This window comes from Piliocolobus tephrosceles, chromosome 11, assembly GCF_002776525.5.
Source record: "Piliocolobus tephrosceles isolate RC106 chromosome 11, ASM277652v3, whole genome shotgun sequence".
Lineage (NCBI taxonomy): Eukaryota > Metazoa > Chordata > Mammalia > Primates > Cercopithecidae > Piliocolobus > Piliocolobus tephrosceles.
The window spans coordinates 70,894,084-70,913,386 of record NC_045444.1 but is presented as its reverse complement, the minus strand read 5'-3'; the positions used below and the strand labels follow the sequence as shown (position 1 = coordinate 70,913,386).

The window sequence follows — 19,303 nt, the reverse complement described above, 5'->3', positions numbered from 1 at the left end:
GCAAATACACAAAGATTAAGAAAAACTGAGGGAGCATACTTTACAACATAAATTAGAGTACTATAAATATATTTTATGTACATTATACATACTCTTAAGACATCATTTTAATATACAGCATATATTGTATTGATTTTCAAACTATTCAGTGCTTTAATAATATTATATATCAGAAACTTAGGGATTTATTTGCATCATTACACTTACAGTAAATGATTTCAAACCAGTGAGGCCATATATCGACCAGTTTATTTCCACCAGTTAAATAGCCATGTACCCATATAGATGAACACTTACGCATATAGCAATAGTTTTCACAAGAGTATTGTTTTTCCCATTATGGTGATGACTAGAAGAGAGGTTGCAAAGGGATGACAGTAGGGTGTGGGGAAAGCAGTGAAGGAAAGAGTGCATGGGGTAAAGATGGGAAAGCGAGATGGCTAGGATGAAGAACAGAAGCTGGAATGATTGGCATCTGAGGAGGAGCAACAAAAGTTGGCTGGTTCCCAGGACAAAGCCTCGGTCCTACTGGTCCTACTGAGAGCTGAGGTAATGAGGTTCTGGTGAGAGCTGGGATTTGGGAAATAAACTGTTGATGTGGCTGGAGCACTTTAAAGGTTCCGGCAGCTGCAGCATGCTGCTGCAAGACAGTGTGATGGATAGTGGTTACAGAGGTAGAACATAAGGACTGCTGCAAAGGCAAAGGCTGCAGAGGTGTGCTAGGGGGTGGGAGGGCAGCTGAAGGAAAGGTAAATTTAACCTTGTTGGCCAGCATGTTTGGCTGTAGAATGTGCTGGTAGACTTCACATGGTACGTTTTTGAATTTGTCATGGTTTTCTAGTGGGATCAATAATGCTTGCTCTGGTAAAGCTAATGGAGCCAGAATTTGCTCAGTTGTTACAAAGGTATGACCACTCACATGTGCTTCCTTGAATGGTAATGGTGGTTGTGTGTTAAGGATTCCTGAATTATAACGCAGCCACTCAGTTGGCGTCTCATTCATCCTTCCTTGTGGAAGGGCCTCAGCCAGTTCATAATGGCAAAGATAGGATTTAGGCGGTGACTGTCTAAAGTTCCGTTCAATATTAGGCACCTTAAGAGGAATTTGCTTTTCATTAATATTTATATTCTCACTTCTTTCTTTGTGTTCAAGCAAGGTATTGTCAATTGCTTCTTTTGTTGCAGCACTAGCTATATAGACAGATGTGGTGGGATCATTAGAAACATCTGACAATTCACCAGAAGTGGTCTCCATTTCTAAATGCTCAGTTTCACCATTGGTTTCAGAAGGAAGGAGATTGCTAGGGTGGAAAGACAGTTTGTTTCTTAATTGGTTTGTTTGTTCTGAGTTCATTTCGATTTTTGCAACTTCCTGTGGTTTCATTTTCTCTTTTTTGTCTTCACTTGTTAACCTATCCAGAGGACTTAAGGAAGAATTGTCTTTCATGGGATAATCTGTATTTTCTTTGAGTTCTAAAGTTTCAAATCCGGGGTGGAATCTGCCTCTTTTTCGCCTCCGTTTCTTTTTAGGTTTACAGGGAGCAACTGAAGTACTTGGTGGCCTCAAAAATTCTTCTGGTAAATGATTCTGTCGATTCAAACTTTCATCTGAAGAATAAGAATATGAATGCTGTCTACGTTTTCGATAGAATCTTTCTGATTCATTCATGACAGAATTGTAACCTCTTTTAACAGCCTGATTCTGACTCACGCATTTCATATCATTTTGAAGAACTAAGCTTCTGTGATCCTGACTACAACTTGACATTTTGGTTTTCCAACAACAGTAAGTTCTAGAATATGTTAAATTATGTTTCCCAGAATGTATCATTCTTGGATTTGATTGTCCATTGAAAAGTATTGTGTTCTTTTTACACTGGTTTTTAGAATCGATAGTATCATAAGTGTTGTATTCGGTATTCCATGTTTTACACATTTCTTCATTGTCACTTAAGGATATGGATTCCGATTTGGGCCTTTTATCAAGTAGCTGATGTGAGTCTAATAATTGCTCTGCAGCTAAATACTGCTTTTCCGGAATTGGTTCCAGTAGATATTTCCCAGCATGCTCAGTGTAACTACTCTCTGCTTCCATTTTGCAGCGAGTTTCTGATTCTTTGGTTTTCTCCATATGATGATGCTGACATAACTTTTTTCTTTTTTTCTTTCTTCTACTTTTATGGAACCAGTATTCATTAGTCTCTTTCAACCTTATTTTGTTGTATTTTTCATCTAGAGTGTCCTGTTTTATTTGACTTTTAGTAAAATTATACTTTTTTGTTTCTCTGATCTTACAGGAAATGTTTTTATACCTCTGACCCATATTCTCATTTTTTCCAGAATCACAACTACTGGAGAGAATATCATCAGCCCAAAGAGGAGTGACTTGGGTGTGTTTATTTTTGCTACTTCCAATTTCATAATCAGTGAGTCCTTCTGTAGATACATCCTTGCAATCTGAAACTGGTCCCATGCAAATATCTTCCTGCTTCTGCTGAGAACAAAGATCATTTAAAGCTGGCTTATTTTTATCTAGATTATTATTTACTTTAGTAGACTTGAAGTCAAAACATAGAGGATTACAGCTATAGGAAATTGATGGTTTAGTAGTTGTATAAACCAGCATTTCTGATGGCCACTGAAGAACTGTAGATCTGTGTTTGTTAAGGACAGGTACAAATGGCTCACATTGTCTTTTGCAGAAATTTGTTTTCGTATTTATAGTTATACTAACCTCTTCAGTATTTGAAGGGGCCAGTGTCTTGGGATCGTTTTTATTTTCAGCCTCAGTTGTGGATGCCTTGTTATGCTTAACATTTTCCTCTGTGGTAGCTTGCACAGATATGCAATCATTAGACATGTCAAGAACTGTGGATTTATTTCCTAACAACTCAGAACTGTTACCACTCACAGGTATGTCTTCATTAATAACAACACCCTCCAGTGGTATTTGATCTGCTAATGGGACTGAATTTTGACAATTATCTGCATCAGAAGATAACTGAAGTTGAAGTTTGCAAAATGAAGGTAATAATAATGTATCTTTTTCACTAGAGACTTCTTTTATCTCTTGAGTTTGAACAGTTTCTTTGTCTGTGCACATTGCCTCTGGTGGGTGAAAAGAATTACTTTTCTCCTCAGAACTCAAAAGCACATCTGTTGGTGAAGATAGTTGAAGATGACAAGCACTGGGGACAAATCTACTTTTTCTACTAAATCCTTTTCCCGCTGAGGCATCATCACTGTATTCAGAGAAGGCTGCCGCGGAAGACTCTAGCTTCACGGACGCTTTCTTTGGAAATGCAAAAGAAAAGCCAATTTTGTGTCTGTGAATCCCCTGGGCTTGATCCCCAATTTGGTTATTTTTTGCTGTATAATTATTTGCTCTTTCTGGATCTTCAGCAACAGTGGTAGCATCTTTAGTATTCTCTTCACTATGAATCAAAGTATATTTGAAATCATGCTGGTTATTAACTGAATCCACAACAACTCGTTGGGAAATTTCATTTTTACAGTTTTCTCTCACAGTAACAGTTGTTGATTTGAACATGGGGCCACTTCCAGGAGCACTAGAGAAAGAAACAGAAGTGTGTGTTAAATAGCACACTTTTGAGGAAAAAAAATAGTCAACCACTTACGTCTTTAAAAATTCATTAAAATATTTTTTTCAAATTTTTAAATCATTATAACAGAATTGCCTTCATATGGTGTAAGTACTTTCCATGGTGCCACAATATCATTTATTTGTTTGTTACTGTTTGGAATAACTTGGAAATATTGTCCCGAAGTTGCTTTTATAGCTGTTAAGACCAATACTGAGGATATATTCTTAACCAGTGTTATCTGACCAAAATTTTCTACCTTTATGATCTCTTCAGTGATATTTTGGAGTGCTGTATTGTCTAAGGTAAAATTACTTTTGATTCACAAATACTTAATATCATTGATGCTATATGGCAAATATGATGAAAATTCTAAACAAAACCCTTAATCATGACTTCAGAAAAGCTGGGAATTCAGTCGAACAATTCAATTCACCCAGCATTCACCAAGAGTCTACTATAGCCCAATTCGTATGGGCAAAGGTAACTAAGAGATAGTACTAGCTTGATGAGAGCTTTGACTCTTTTGAAATTGTTAGTCTCGATATTTAAAATTATCCTGAAGTTACACATTATATCATAACATGCAGTAAATGCAGGATAAAAGACAATTCACTTAAAATATAATTTATTTGGAATTACATTACACTGTAGTAAGTTCTGATGAAAAGAACTATACTGACAAACACATAAATATAAGAAAACCCTAAACCTTATCCTCAACATAATGGAACAGAGTATGAAGAAAATTCCTGCTATTCAAAAATTTCAGTGTTTTAGATATTATAAGTGGACAAGAACATTTTAGTTTGACATTTCCTTTATCTAACCACTAATACAATGTATTGCTTCATTATTCTATCTGCTAAGTAACAGAACGACTTTCTTTTCCCATCTTTTGAAGCACAAAATTAATTGGAAAACCATGTACGTATGGCTGTGTGTATAATGTAAAACATGTGCTTTATACAGAGGATAATACTTTAGATAAGCAGTGTTGCTTTTTTGTGTTTATCATTATTAGCTCAAGTTCCCTTAATATGTCATAATTTATATTTGCAAATGCTATTTATAAAGCATTAAGTTACATAGGTTTCATGATTCTCTATAGTTAAAATTTGTATAACTTTTTACACATTACCACAAAACGTAAACATACCTGATTTGCGTAACTGAACAGCAGTAATGTCTGTTTTTAACAGTTCCAAGTAGGATTCCAAATACATATACATTTTATTTTGGTTTTTACAAATTTGGCATCTCTAACAATGTTTTGATGTGTCAATCTATCACATAATACTATTCAGCAAAAAGTAAATTTGGAACGAAGTAATTTTTATATAGACAATAATAAAAGAGACCTTACTTATTGGAGAAACAAAGACTACTTTTAAAAAGTCTTCTTTTTAATAGCTTTGCCCTGGCTTGAATTGTAAAGTCTGAAATACAATACTGTTCACACCTAATAGCTGCTCACTGTTAGAAGCAGGTCAAAGTCTAAGAGTTGTGAACCTCTAACAGCCCAGTTACAGTTTATTCACAGCGCACTTAATATTGGTCTGCTTCTCAAGCAAAATGCTTATCCTTTCTTAGAAAAGGAATCTTAAACATAATTTTAAATAGAAGTTCTCCAAATTTTCATTTTAAAAATTATCTCTAAAAACTCTTTTTGTCAAAAGGTTCATAAGATACTGCCTTGCTCTCTTCCTCAATCAAATATTTTATCCCAAATCAAGAAATGGGATAGCTTTCAACTAAGATAGCTTAAATAACAACATAAAGTTTATTTTTTAATCCAAAATTACAGTAATTTTGGCTTTTTATTGAAATGTGCATTAAACAGGTGTTTGCATAAAATTCTAATTCAAATTACTGTTTACAGCCTACAGAAGGCCATGAAAACATGTGTGCCTTATTCTGGGTACAGAAATAAATAGATTTGTGCCCTTTATTTCTGACTCCCCCTATACCCCTTTTTTGGTCATGTTTTAAGAAAACATACAATTTCATTGGATACTCACCATACAGTTTCCTTTCTTAGCTCAGCCAGCTTGTGCAGGCGTTGGAGTGCCTTTTCCTGTTTTCTTTCATCTTTCCTGGATTTAGATGCTACATTTCGAGCAAATTCCCTTTGTTTCAGTTCCTTGAGCCTCTGTTAAAAAATGTTGGAAATGGTTAATTATATTTTGGTCTATAGCAGTAAGTAAAGTTTCCTTGTTATTGTTGAAATTTTCCAATGCATCATCTTTGACCTCATCGAAAGGTAAACACAACATTCATGACAATCCACTTCTAACAAAAATATTTTCTTGTATTTTGGCTCGTGAAAAAGCCAAAGCATATTATTACATCATAGTAAAATTTATATCTATGCCTTAGGCAAATTGGAATTGAAAACTTTAATGTCTTCTTATTGATTGTTTCCTGCTGTTTCTCCGTGTAATTCAGATGAAGCATTCATGTCTTATAAATCCCACATTTCCAAAAAAATTCAACTTGCTTTTATATATTTCAGTTACATACAATACGTTTTCTTATATTTTGATGTACAGCGTATTAGAAAGTTATCTGGTCCTTTGTGTTTGTGTTCGTGTATGTGTGTATATGTGTGTGTGTTTGTGTGTGTTTAAGTGAAAAGTATATTAGGAAAGTAAATGAATAAAGAATGGCTACTCCATAGGCAGAGCAGCCCTTTTTGTGTGTTCTGAGAGTGCATTATTTATGTTAATCCGTTAAGACAAATGATCTCTCCTGATGTGATTTAAAACAATCCCTTCTCTCAAGCAGCAGGCACATTTCCAGAATAATTCAAGATATTGGAAGAAAATTAGTACTGTTTTTCTAGAAATTCTTACTACATTGGGTATTATCTTTCATCTGTGTTAAAGAAGTTCATTTTCTAGGTTGATGGCAAGAAAAACAGCATGCCAACTCGAACATAATTGCTAAATAGCTATGTGTGTGGCATAATTTTAGAGACTTCAAAATTTTCTTGCGTGCCAAATATTTTCACTATATACTTTCATGATGTGTACAGTTATTAAAAATAATAAAAGTACTATTTTCCCTAATGGTTCATGTTATTATGCGATTGTAATATGTCAGAATCTTGAGTAGGACTCACTTACACTAGTGATATGATGTGGCTGTGTCCCCACCTAAATCTCATCTTGAATTGTAGCATCCATAATTCCTATGTGTGGTGTGAAGTACCCAGTGGGAGGTAATTGAATCATGGGGGCGGGTCCATACTGTCATTGAGATAGTGAATGAGTCTCATGAGATCTAACAGTTTTATGAAGAGGAGTTTCCTTGCTCATGCTCTCTTGCCTGCCTCCATGTAAGACATGACTTTGCTCCTCCTTTGCCTCCCACCATGATTGTAAGGTCTCCCCAGCCATGTGCAACTATGAGTCAATTAAACCTCTTTCCTTTATATATTGCCCAGTCTCCGATGTGTCTTTACTGGCAGCATGAGAACTAACTAATATGGTAAATTGGTGCCGGGTAGTGGGGTGCTGCTCTAAAGACACCTGAAAATGTGGAAGTGACTTTGGAATTGGGTAATATGCAGAAGTTGGAACCGTGTGGAAGGCTCAGAAGACAGGAAGATATGGGAAAGCTTGAAACCTCCTAGAGACTTGTCAAATGGCTTAGACCAAAATTCTGATAGTGATATGGATAATAAAGTCCAGGCTGAGGTGGTCTCAGATGGAGATGAGGAACTTGTTGGGTACTGGAATAAAGGTTACTCTTGTTATGCTTTAGCAAAAATATGGATGACATTTTGCCCCTGACCTAGAGATTTGTGAAATTTTTTGGAAGAAATTTCTAAGCAGCAAAGCATTCAAGAGGTGATTTAGGGGCTGTTCAAAGCATTCAGTTTTATGTATTCACAAAGTTAGGGTTTGGAATTAGAACTTATGTTTAAAAGGGAGGCAGAATATACAAGTGGAAAATTTGCAGCCTGATGATGCTATAGAAAAGAAAAACCCATTTTCTGAGGAGAAATTCAAGCTGGCTGCAGAAATTTGCATAAGTAACAAGGAGCCAAATATTAATGGCCAAGATATTGGGGAAAAACATCTCTGGGGCATGTCAGGGTTCTTCACAGCAGCCCATCCCATCACAGGCCCAGAGGATTGGGAGGAAAAAGTAGTTTTGTGGGTCAGATCCAGAGCCTTGCTGCTTTGTGCAGTCTCAGGCCTTAGTGTTCTGCATCCTAGCTGTGGATAAAAGGGGCCAATGTACAGCTCAGTTCATTGCTTCAGAGGGTACAAGTCTGAAGTCTTGGTGGCTTCCACGTGGTGTTGAGTCTGTGGGTGCACAGAAGTCAAGAATCAAGGTTTGGGAACCTCTGCCTAGATTTCACAGGATGTATGGAAATGCCTGGATGTCCAGGCAGAGGTGTGCTGCAGGGGCAGAGCCCTCATGGAGAACCTCTGCTAGGGCAGTGCAGAAGGGAAATGTGGGTGGGAGCCCCCACATAGAGTCCCCACTTGGGCACTGCTTAGTGGAGCTGTGAGAAGATGGCCACTGTCCTCCAGACAGCAGAATGGTAGATCCACCGACAGCTTACACCATGTGCCTGGAAAAGCCACAGACACTGAACACCAGCTCATGAAAGCAGCCAGGAGGAGGTCTTTCCTGTGCTGTTCTAGTGATAGTGAATAAGTCTCATGAGATTCAATGGTTTTATAATGGGAAGATCCCCTGCACATGCTCTCTTGCCTGCCACCATGTAAGACATGACTTTGGTCCTCCTTCACCTTCCGCCATGATTGTGAGGACTCCCCAGCCATGTGGAACTGTGAGTCAAACCTCTTTACTTTATAAATTTCCCAGTTTCTGGTATGTCTTTATTAGCAGCATGAGAATGAACTAATACCACTAATTACATTTTAGCAAACTAATTGGATAAAGTTTTAATAAATACCTTATACACATGCACTTATGTGTACCAAGAGCTTAGAACAATACCTAGTCTATAAAATTTCTGTTCCATAAATATTTTTAAATTATTGTGTAGCTCATTTAGAATCTCCAAGTTATAAATGTTCCATCTATTTTAAAAAGTTCATCACTATGAATAAATAATAGTAGGCTACTGATGATTCTGGATTGTAAATCTGAATTTCCCCAACGTAGCATGAGGTAGCTCAAGTGACATATAACACTGACATAGTTTAAGCTTCAAATGATCTCTAATATTTAAATTGACATGATTTATAGAAAGAGTCCTTGTATGTGTATATATCTATATATTTTTGAATTACACAAAGATATTTCAAGAATGCTCATTTGCACTGACATATTTGTATAGGATAAGACTTTCCAGAGAAGAATTTAGATGAAAGATAAATCATGTCGTAAATGTCTCAGTTGTATAGATATTTCCCAGAAAGGAAAATTTTGAAATCATTTCCTTAATATGACTATTCAAATAGCTATAATTTTATAATATGCATTAAATTATTAATTGATTTTCATAAAACAGTTGTAGAATTACAGTATAATAGGTCAAGAATATTTTACTCATAAATTTTAGGTATACAGGGTCTTCGTCACTTTTATTTCTTAAAACTTTAAAGTAATGTCAAAACTCATTCAATAGATAATTATTGAGCACTAGCAGCAGTCACTCTGATAAATGATTGAGATTTTTTTTTAATTAAAGAAAATATTTCTACTTTCATTTTGTATTTCTATGAGTGTATATGTGGGCAAGTGTTGTGTGTTTATGTGTATTTTACAGAAATAAGGAGTGAACACACACATTAAGAGATAACAGCTATCACTGGTTGGAATATTCGTACAGTGGCATGTATGAAGAGAGAGAAGTGCTCAAGAAAATCTTAAAGACAGCTACTTGGTAAAAGTGATATCTGTGCTGGGTTTTTAGGAATACAAATATTAACTAGAAAAAAGGGTTGGATGTTGGGGATGAGAGTGTATATTAGGAACCATGAACAGCTTTGTACAAACACAGGAATCTAAGTTTTCTAAAATAAGACATAAAAGAAGTAAAGTACCAGGTGAAATAAAGCAAGAAAGAATTTTAATACCAGAGCTATTCAGCAAATAATCTTTGATTATTAGTTATAAATAGTTTTATTCTAAGAAGTACAGATAATTTATTTCCTACTGGTTCTTTAGAAAAGCTCCAGTCAACAAACCAAAAAGACAGACTTTACTGTTTTTGATAAAATCTTTAGTATAAAAGTTAATTGTTATTACATACACACACACACACACACACACACACACACATAATACACATATATAATACATAAAATACATGTAATAATCAATGGTTAAAAATAGTGGGTTTAAATTTCATTGGTAAGATAAAAGTGCAATGCTTCTAATGAAAAACAAACTGTATTTTCCAAAGAAAGCATGCAAAAATGCTAGGACTTTCACTATTTACTGTTTCAATGTAACCATTGAGGTTTAGAAATAATCTGGTTTCATTGACATAATCATTGAATATTGAGGAGTCAGTCAATTATTAAATGCCAATACTATTGTTATTTGTAATAGAAGTGACCAATAGACATGGCTGGAAGCAGCTCCAGATTTAGGTAACTGTGCCTATTTAAAATGTAAATTTAAAGAGGAGAGGCTAGATGGTAGACTAGAAGTCTCCACCAATCATCTTCCCCCACCCCACAAGGATAACAATGTTTCCACACAAAAAAAGGCACCTTCATAAGAACCAAAAATGAAGTGAGCACTCACAGTACCTGGGTTTAACTTCATTTCACTTAAAGAGGCACTGAAAAAGTAAGATAAACAGTCTTGAATAGCCAATGCCTGCCTTCTCCCAACCTCCCAGAAATGGCCATTCTGCATGGAGAGAAAAATCTGCACACTTGAGACAGTGAGAGAGAAACAATTGTGAGACACTATGTTGAACTCAGTGCTTTCCTGTCACAACAGAAAGCAAAACCTAACTGAATTCAGCTGATGCTCACCTATGCAGGTAGTATTTAAACTAGCCCTAGCCAGAGGGGAATGGACTATCACAGCAGTTGGAACTTGAGTTACTGCAAGCCTTGCCACCTTGGACCAGAGTGCTCTGGAGCTCTAAATAAAGTTCAGCTTTATTTATTTAAGCCTTATTTATTCAACTCGTGGCAGTCTAGGCTGCAACTGCTAGGCAAGTCCTATTGTTGAACTGGGCTCAGAGCCAGTGGACTGGAGGGGCACATAACAAACTGAATAACAGCTGGGATGGCTAAGGGAGGGCTGATGTCACTCCTCCCCCGACCCTAACCCCAGGCTGCAGAGCTCTCAGCTCCAAAAAGACCCCTTCATTCTACTTGAAGAGAGAGAGGGGTGGGGAGGGGAGCAGAAGGGAGGGGAGGGGAGGAGACAGAAGAGCAGGGAGGACTTTGTCTTGCATCTTAGATACCGTCTGGCTCACTGCAGGAAAGAGTACTAGTCAGAGTTGGGAAACCCTCTTTCCAGGTCCCAGCTCCAGGAAAACATTTCTAAACACACGCTGGGCTAGAAGGAAACTAACTTTCTTGAAGGGAAGGACCTAGTTTTGGCAGAATTGATCACTTGCTAACTGAAGAGCCCTTGGGTCCTGAATAACCAACAGCAACACCCAGGTAGTACTTTGTGGGCCTCGCATAAGACTGTGACTTCCTGGCTTCCAGTGAAACTCTCAGCACATTCCCAGTTGTGGTGGATATGGGGAGAGACTTCCTCTGCTTGAGAAAAGTAGAGAGAAGGAAAGGGGACTTTGCCTTGCACCTTAGGTACAAGCTCTGCCACAGGAAGATAGAGTACAAAATGATCCCTTGGGGTCCTTGAATCCAGGATTTGGTTTTTGCATGGCATTTCTGGATCTGCCTTGGGCCAGAGGGGAGCCCACTGCCCTGAAGTTTGAGCACGAGGCCAGGAAATATTCACCACAAGCTGACTGAAGAACTTCTGACCCTTAAGGAAATATCAGTAGTGCCTGATAGTTCTCCCTATGGGCCTGTGGTGGTGGTGGCCATGGGGTGAGGCTCCTCTGCCTCAGGAAATGTGAGGGATAAGTGGGAAGGACTACATCTTGTGGTTTGAGTGCCGGCTCAGGCACAGTACAACAGAACACCAGGTAGACTTCTAAGGTTTTTGATTCTGGACCCTGGCTTTAAGACATAACCTCTGGACCCAGATGGGGCCTGAAGGAAATTGATTCCCTAAAGGGAAGGACATAGGCCACCAGCCATTAGTAAAGCCCCAGGGTTTTGAGTGAACATAGATGGTAGCCAGGTAATGGCTATAGCAGACTTTGGGTGAGACCCAATGCTGTGCTGGCTTCAGGTCTGAACCAGTGCAATCCAAGTGTTGGTGGCCACAAGGGTGTTTATGTCACTCCACCCCTAGCTCCAGCCAGCTCAGAACTGATAGAGAGACTCCATTTATTTGGGAGAAAGTAAGGGAAAAGAACAGGAGTTTCTGTCTGGTAATCCAGATAATTATTTTGGATCTTGTCCAAGACCTTGGAGGTGGTATTTCTGAATCTGCAAGAGCCACAGAATTACTGGGCTTGGGGTGGCCGCTAATGCAGATGCAGCTTAGTTGACAACATACAGTCCTTTCGGACCTGGAAAACCCTTCTAAAAGTGTAGGTACAAACAAGCCCAAACTGTGAAGACTACAATAAATACCCAGCTCTTCAATGACCAGACAGAGACAGATGTTCCTAAGTATGAAGACCATCCAGGAAAATATGATCTCATCAAAGGAACCTAATAAGACATGATGGACCAACCCTGAAGAAACAGGGATATGTGACCCTTCAGACAGATAATTCAAAATAGCACTTGTGAGGCAACTCAAAAATATTGAAGATAAGAAAGAAAGAATTCAGAATTCTATGAGATAAATTTAACAAAGAGATTGACATAATTAAAATAAAGCAAGCAGAAATTCTGGAGCTGAAAAATGCAATTGGCAAACTAAAGAATGCATCAGAGTTTCTTAAAAGCAATTGATCTATCAGAAGAAAAAATTAATTAGCTTGAAGATAGGCTATTTAAAAATACAAAGTCAGAGGACACAAAATAAAAAGGATAAAAAACAATAAATCACACCTACAGGATACAGAAAATACCCTCAAAGGGGACAATCTAAGAGTTTTTGGCCTTAAATAGGATGTTAAATAAGAGATGGGGATACAAGGTTTATCCAAAGGGATAATAAAAGTGAACTCCCCAAACCTAGAAAGGAAGATATCAATATCCAAGTAAAAGAAGGTTATGGAATACCATGAAGATTTAACCTAAAGAAGACTACCTCATGGCATTCAATAACCAAACTCCCAAAGATCAAGGAAAAGAAAAAAAAAAAGGATCCTAAAAGTAGCAAGAGAAAGGAAACAAAGAATATAATATGGAAGTCCAACATGTCCAGTTGCAGCCATTTTAATGGAAACTATACAGGCTGGGAGAGAGTGGTATGATGTATTTAAAGTGCTTAAGGAAAAAAGCAAAAACAAAAACAAAACCAAAAAACTTTTTCCCTAGAATAGTAAACCTGCTTAAAATATCCTTCAAGCAGGAAGGAGAAATAACTTCCCCCCCCAAAAAAAGCTGAGGAATTTCATCAATACCAGATTGTCCTACAAGAAATATTAAAGGGAGTACTTCTGTTAGAAAGAAAAGGTTTTTAATGAGCAATAAGAAATCATCTGAATATGCAATATTCACTGGTAATAGTAAGTACACAGAAAAACATGTAACACTGTAATACTGTAACAGTGGTGTGTAAACTACTCTTAAATAGAAAGGTTAAATGATGAAGCAATCAAAAACAACAACCACAACAACTTTTAAAGATATAGATAAGATAGAGCAAGACTCTGTCTCAAAAAAAAGAGAAAAAAATAGATATAGATAAGATATAAACAGAAACAACAAAAAATAAAATAGGAGGGGAACAAAGTTACAGCATAGGGTTCTTATTAGTTTTATTTTTGCTTGGTTTCTCATGTTTGTTTATGTTAAAAGTGTTGTTAGCTTAAAATAGTGGGTTGTAAGAGACTATTTGCAAGCCTTATAGTAACCTCAAATCAAAAAATATACAATTGAAACACAACAAATAAAAATAAAGAAATTAATTCACATCACCCAAGAAAATTACCTTTACTGAAAGAAAGACAAGAAGGAAAGAAAGAAGAAAGGGAAGACCACAACAAAACCAGAAAACAAATAACAAAATGGCAGCAGTAAGTAAGTTTTCACTTATCAATAATAACATTAAGCATACATGAACTAAACTCTCCAATCAAAAGACATAGAATGGCTAAATTAATTTAAAAAAAAACCCAAGATCCAATAATCTGTTACCTACCAGAAACACACATCACCTAAGAAAAAACACATACAGTGAAAATAAAGGGAAGGAAAAAGATATCCCGTGACAATGGAAACCAGAAAAGGATAGGAGTAGCTATAGTTATATGAGATAAACAGATTCCATGGCAACAACTGTAAGAAAAGACAAGGGAGGTCACTATGTAATGACAAAAAGATCAAATCAACAAGAAGATATAATAATTGTAAATATATGTGCACCCAACACTGAAGCACCAAGTTTATAAAGCAAACATTAGAGCTAAATAGAGAGCTAGACCTCAGTACAATAATAGCTGGAGAGACTTTAACATCCAATTTCAGCATTGCACAAATATTCCAGAGAGAAAATCAGCAAAGAAACATTGGACTTAACCTGTACTATAGACTAAATGAACTTAATAGATATTTATGACACATTTCATCCAACAGCTACATAATACACATTCTTTTCCTCAGTATATGGATCATTCTCAAGAGTAGACCATATGTTACATAACAAAACAAATCTTAAAACATTCAAAAAATTTGAAATAATATCAAGCATCTTCTCTGACCACAGTGGAATAAAACTAGAAATCAATAAAAGGAGGAATTTTGTAAACTATACAAATAAAAGAAAATGAAACAATATGTTCCTTAATGATCAGTGGGTCAATAAAGAGATAAATAAGGAAATCGAAACACTTCTTAAATCAAGTGATAATAGAAATGCAACATACCAAAATCTATGGGATACAATCAAAGCACTACTAAGAGGAAAGTTTATAGCAAACTAAAAAAGAAGACAACTTCAAATAACCTAAGAATTCATCTTAAATAACTAGAAAACAAAAGCTAACCAAACTCCAAATTAGTAGAAGAAAAAAAAGTTAAAAAGATTAGAGTGGAAATAAATGAAAATGAAGTAAAGGAAACAACATAAAACATCAAAAAAACAAAAAGAAGGTTGTTTTTTTTTAAAAAAAAAAAGTTAAACAAAATTGGCAAACCTTTAGCAAGATTAAGAAAAAAAAAAGAGACAAGATCCAAATAAAATCAGAGATGTAAGAGGAGAGATTGCAACAGATACCATAGAAATTCAAAAGACCCTTAGTGGCTACTATGAGCAACTACATGCCAATAAATTGAAAACTCTAGAAGAAGTTCACAAATTCCTAGACATATACAACGTAATGAACCACGAAGAACTCCAAAACTCAAACAGACCAGTAACAAGTAACGAGATGAAAACCATAATAAAAAGCCTCCTAGTAAGAAAAATACCAGAACCTGATGACTTTACTGCTGAATTGAACCAAGCATTTAAGAACAACTAGTAGCAATCATACTCAAACTATCTGAAAAAATAGAGAAGGAGGGAATACTTCCAAACTCATTCTATAAGACCATATTGCCCTGATACCAAAACCAGGAAAAGACACACTGAAAACACACACACACACAACAAAACTACAAGTCAACATCACTGATGACTACTGATACAAAAATCCTCAACAAATACTAGCAAACTGAATTAACATATTAAAATCGTTATTCATCATGACGAAGGGGAATGTATCCCAGGGAGACAAGGATGATTTAACACAGGCAAGTCAATCAGTGTGATACAAAGTATCAGCAGGATGAAGAACAAAAACCATAAAATCGTTTCAATTGATGCTGAAATAGTGTTTGATAAAATTGAACATCCCTTTCTGATGAAAGCCCTCAAAAAGCTGGGTTTAGAAGGAGCATACCTCAACATAATAAAAGCCACATACAACAGACCCGCAGCTAGTATCATACTGAATGGGGGAAAAACTGAAAGCCTTTTCTTTGTGATCTGGACCATGACAAGAATGACCACTCTCATCGCTGTTATTCAACAGAGTACTGAAATCCTAGCTAGAGCAATCAGACAAGAGAAAGAAATAAAAGGCATCCAAATTGGAAAGGAAGAAGTCATGTTATCTTTGTTTCAGATGATATAATCTTATATTTGGAAAAACCTAAAGATGGCACTAAAAAGCTTTTAGAACTGATGAACAAATTCAGTAAAGTTTCAGGATACAAAATCAACATACAAAAATCAGTAGCAATTTTATATACCAACAATTAAAATTCTGAAAAAGAAATTAAGAAATCAATATTGTTTGCAATAACTCCAAATAAAATAAAATACCTTGACTTAACCAAAGAAGTAAAAGATTTATACAATAAAAAAACTATAAAACATTGAGGTAAGAAATTGAAGAGGACACCAAAAAGTAGAAATATATTCCATGTTCAGGGATTGGAAGAATCAATATTGTTAAAATGTACATACTACCCAAAGCAATCTACAGATTTAATACAATTCATATTAAAATAGCAAATATATCCTTCACATAAATAAAAAATATCATAAAATATATATGGAACCACAAAAGACCCAGAATAACCAAAGTTATCTTAAGCAAAAGGAACAAAACTGGAGGAATCACATTACTTGGCTTAAATTATAATACAGAACTAAAGTAACCAAAATGGCATGGTATTGGCATAAAAAAGACAGGCCAATGGAATAAAATAGTGAACCCAGAAATAAATCCATACATCTACAGTGAACTCATTTTCAACAAAGTTTCAAAGAACATACAGTGGGTAAAGGACAGTCTCTTCAATAAATTGCACTGAGAAAACTAGATATCCATATGCAGAAGAAAGAAATTAGACTCCTATTTTTTTCCATATATAAAAATCCCACCAAATAAAACTACTAAAAGAAAACACTGGGAAAATTTTTCAGGACATTGGAGTAGGCAAAGACTTCTTTAGCGATAACTCACAGACCCAGGCAATCAAAGGAAACATGGACAAATGGGATCACATCAAATTAAAAAGCTTCTGCACAGCAAAAAAAAAAAAAAAAAAAAAAAAATTAACAAACTGAAGAGACAACTCACAGAATGGCAGAAAATATTTGCAAACTACCCATCTGACAAGGCATTAATAACCAAAATATATAAGGAGCTCAAACAACTCTATAAGAAAAAAAAATCAAATAATCAGATTAAAAAATGGGCAAAATATCTAAATGGACATATCCCAAAAGACATAAAAATGACAAACAGGTACGTGCAAAGGTACTCAGCATCACTGACTATTAGAGAAATGTATATCAAAACTGCAATGAGACATCATCTCACTCCAGTTAAAATGGCTTTTATCCAAAAGACAAGCAATAAAAAATGCTAGTGAAGATGTGGAGGAAAAGGAATCCTTGTACACTGTTCGGAAGAATGCAAATTTGTACAACCACTCTGGAGAACAGTTTGGAGGTTCCTTAAAAAACTAAAAATAGAGCTACCGTACAATCCAGCAATCCCACTATACACAAAAGAAAGGAAATCAGTATATTGAAGAGATATCTGCACTCTCATGTTTATTGCAATACTGTTCACAATAGTAAAGATTTGGAAGCAGCCTAAGTCTCCATCAACAGATAAATGGAAAAAGAAAATGTGGTACATAAACACGTAATTATCATTCAGCCATAGAAAATAAAGAGATCCTGTCATTTGCAACCACATGGATGGAACTGGAGATCACTATCTTAAGTGAAATAAGCCAGGCACTGAAAGACAAGCACCACGTGTTCTCACTTATCTGTGGGAGATAAAAATTAAAGCAAACTCAAGGAGATGGAGAGCAGAAGGATAGTTACCAGACCCTGGAAAGGGTAGCTGAGGGTGGGTAAGTGGGGGATATTTAATGGGCACAAAAATATAGTTAGAATAATAAGTAAGTCCCAGTATTTTTGAGCATAAGAAGGTGACTATAGCAGAAAAATAATTTAATTGTACATTTAAAAAGAATTAAAAGTAATCGGATTGCTTGAAACACGAAGGATAAACGCTTGAGGTGAGGGATACCCTATTTACTCCAATGTAATTCTTATACATGGCATGCCTGTGTCAAAATATCTTATGTAAGCCATAAATATATATATCCACTATGTATCCACAAAAAATAAAAATTACAGTTAAAAAATAAACAAAATGGGAAGGTGTCAATATTGTAGAGGCTGTCCAGAAGCACTAAGCTACATCCAGGTGATCGTACTAATCTTGATCATTTATGCACAAATACTTCTCTTATTTTTGTGACAGACTTCCTGATACCAAGGTAAACAAACTCACCTAATATTTTGATAATATTCAACTGGTCTGAGACCTGGCCAAATACTTTGTAGAGTTTTAAAACTGGAATTTACCAGTTTTAATATTTTTTCTTATATTTTTCTGCAACAAGAAAAAAGTTCCACCTCATATTTACATCTGAAAAAGTAATTTTGAAAGGTGAATAATAGAAATCAAGTATAGTTATACTCCAAATAATAACACTTTGGTCAATGATGGACTGCATATAGAAATGTGGTCCCACCAGCCAGGCCAATATGGTAAAACTCCATCTCTACTAAAATTACAAAAACTAATGGGGCGTGGTGGCACGTGCCTGTAGTCCCAGCTGCTCAGGAAGCTGAGGCAGGAGAATCACTTGAACCCAGGAGGCAGAGGTTGCTGTGAGCGGAGATCACACCACTGCACTCCAGGCTGGGTGACAGAGCAAGACTCTGTCAAAAAAAAAAAAGAGAAATGTGGTCTCAGAATATTATAATGGAGATGAAAATATTATGTTGCCTACTGATATTGTAGATATCATAACATCATAGGGAAATGCATTATCTTTTCTATGTTGAGATACATTTAAATACACAAATATCATTGTGTCATAATTGCCCACAGTATCTGCTGTAGTAACATGTTGTACAGGTTTGTAGCCCAGGAGCAACAGGCACATAGCATAGGTGTGTAGTAAGGTGCACCACCTAAGTTTATATAGGTACACTCCATTATTTTTGCACAATGATGAAATTGCCTAATGATATATTTATCAGAATGGATTTCAGTTGTTAAGTGATGTATACTGTAATATTTTTAGAATACCAAGTGGAAATAACAACACAACTTTCACACTAATAAATACACAAGGCATTATCTATGAAACTTATGGAAACATCAATGATATTTCTAAAGCTTCCTCAACAACTTATTGAGAGTCATTGTAAGAAATTCTTAGTGATAAATGTCAAGACAGGAATGGCAGTTAGCATGGATTAGAAAGTTAGAAAACTATTAAAAGTAATTTGTGAGATACAGCGATATAGCAATTTTATCCAAAACAAATTATAATGTACACTGCATACAATTCAATATATGTTTTGGAAATATGCAAGTCACAAATAGCAAAGTGTAGAGAACTCAATATTCTTTGGTTATGATACCTTCTCAGAGGGCCTACTCTACTTTTTAATGTATTCTG

General features: G+C 35.7%; 1 protein-coding gene across 1 annotated transcript in view; it reads right to left on the bottom strand.

Annotated features, from left to right (window-relative positions):
* Window positions 1-349: 349 nt before the first annotated feature.
* ZNF804A (zinc finger protein 804A) overlaps window positions 350-19,303 on the bottom strand; it is a 348,171-nt gene continuing 329,217 nt past the window's right edge. The window contains exons 3-4 of the mRNA XM_023212463.1: window positions 5,624-5,754; window positions 350-3,569 (exon numbers count right to left, since the gene is read on the bottom strand). Of these exons, the coding sequence (XP_023068231.1) occupies window positions 350-3,569; window positions 5,624-5,754 (3,351 nt within the window). The remainder of the gene's footprint in view (window positions 3,570-5,623; window positions 5,755-19,303) is intronic.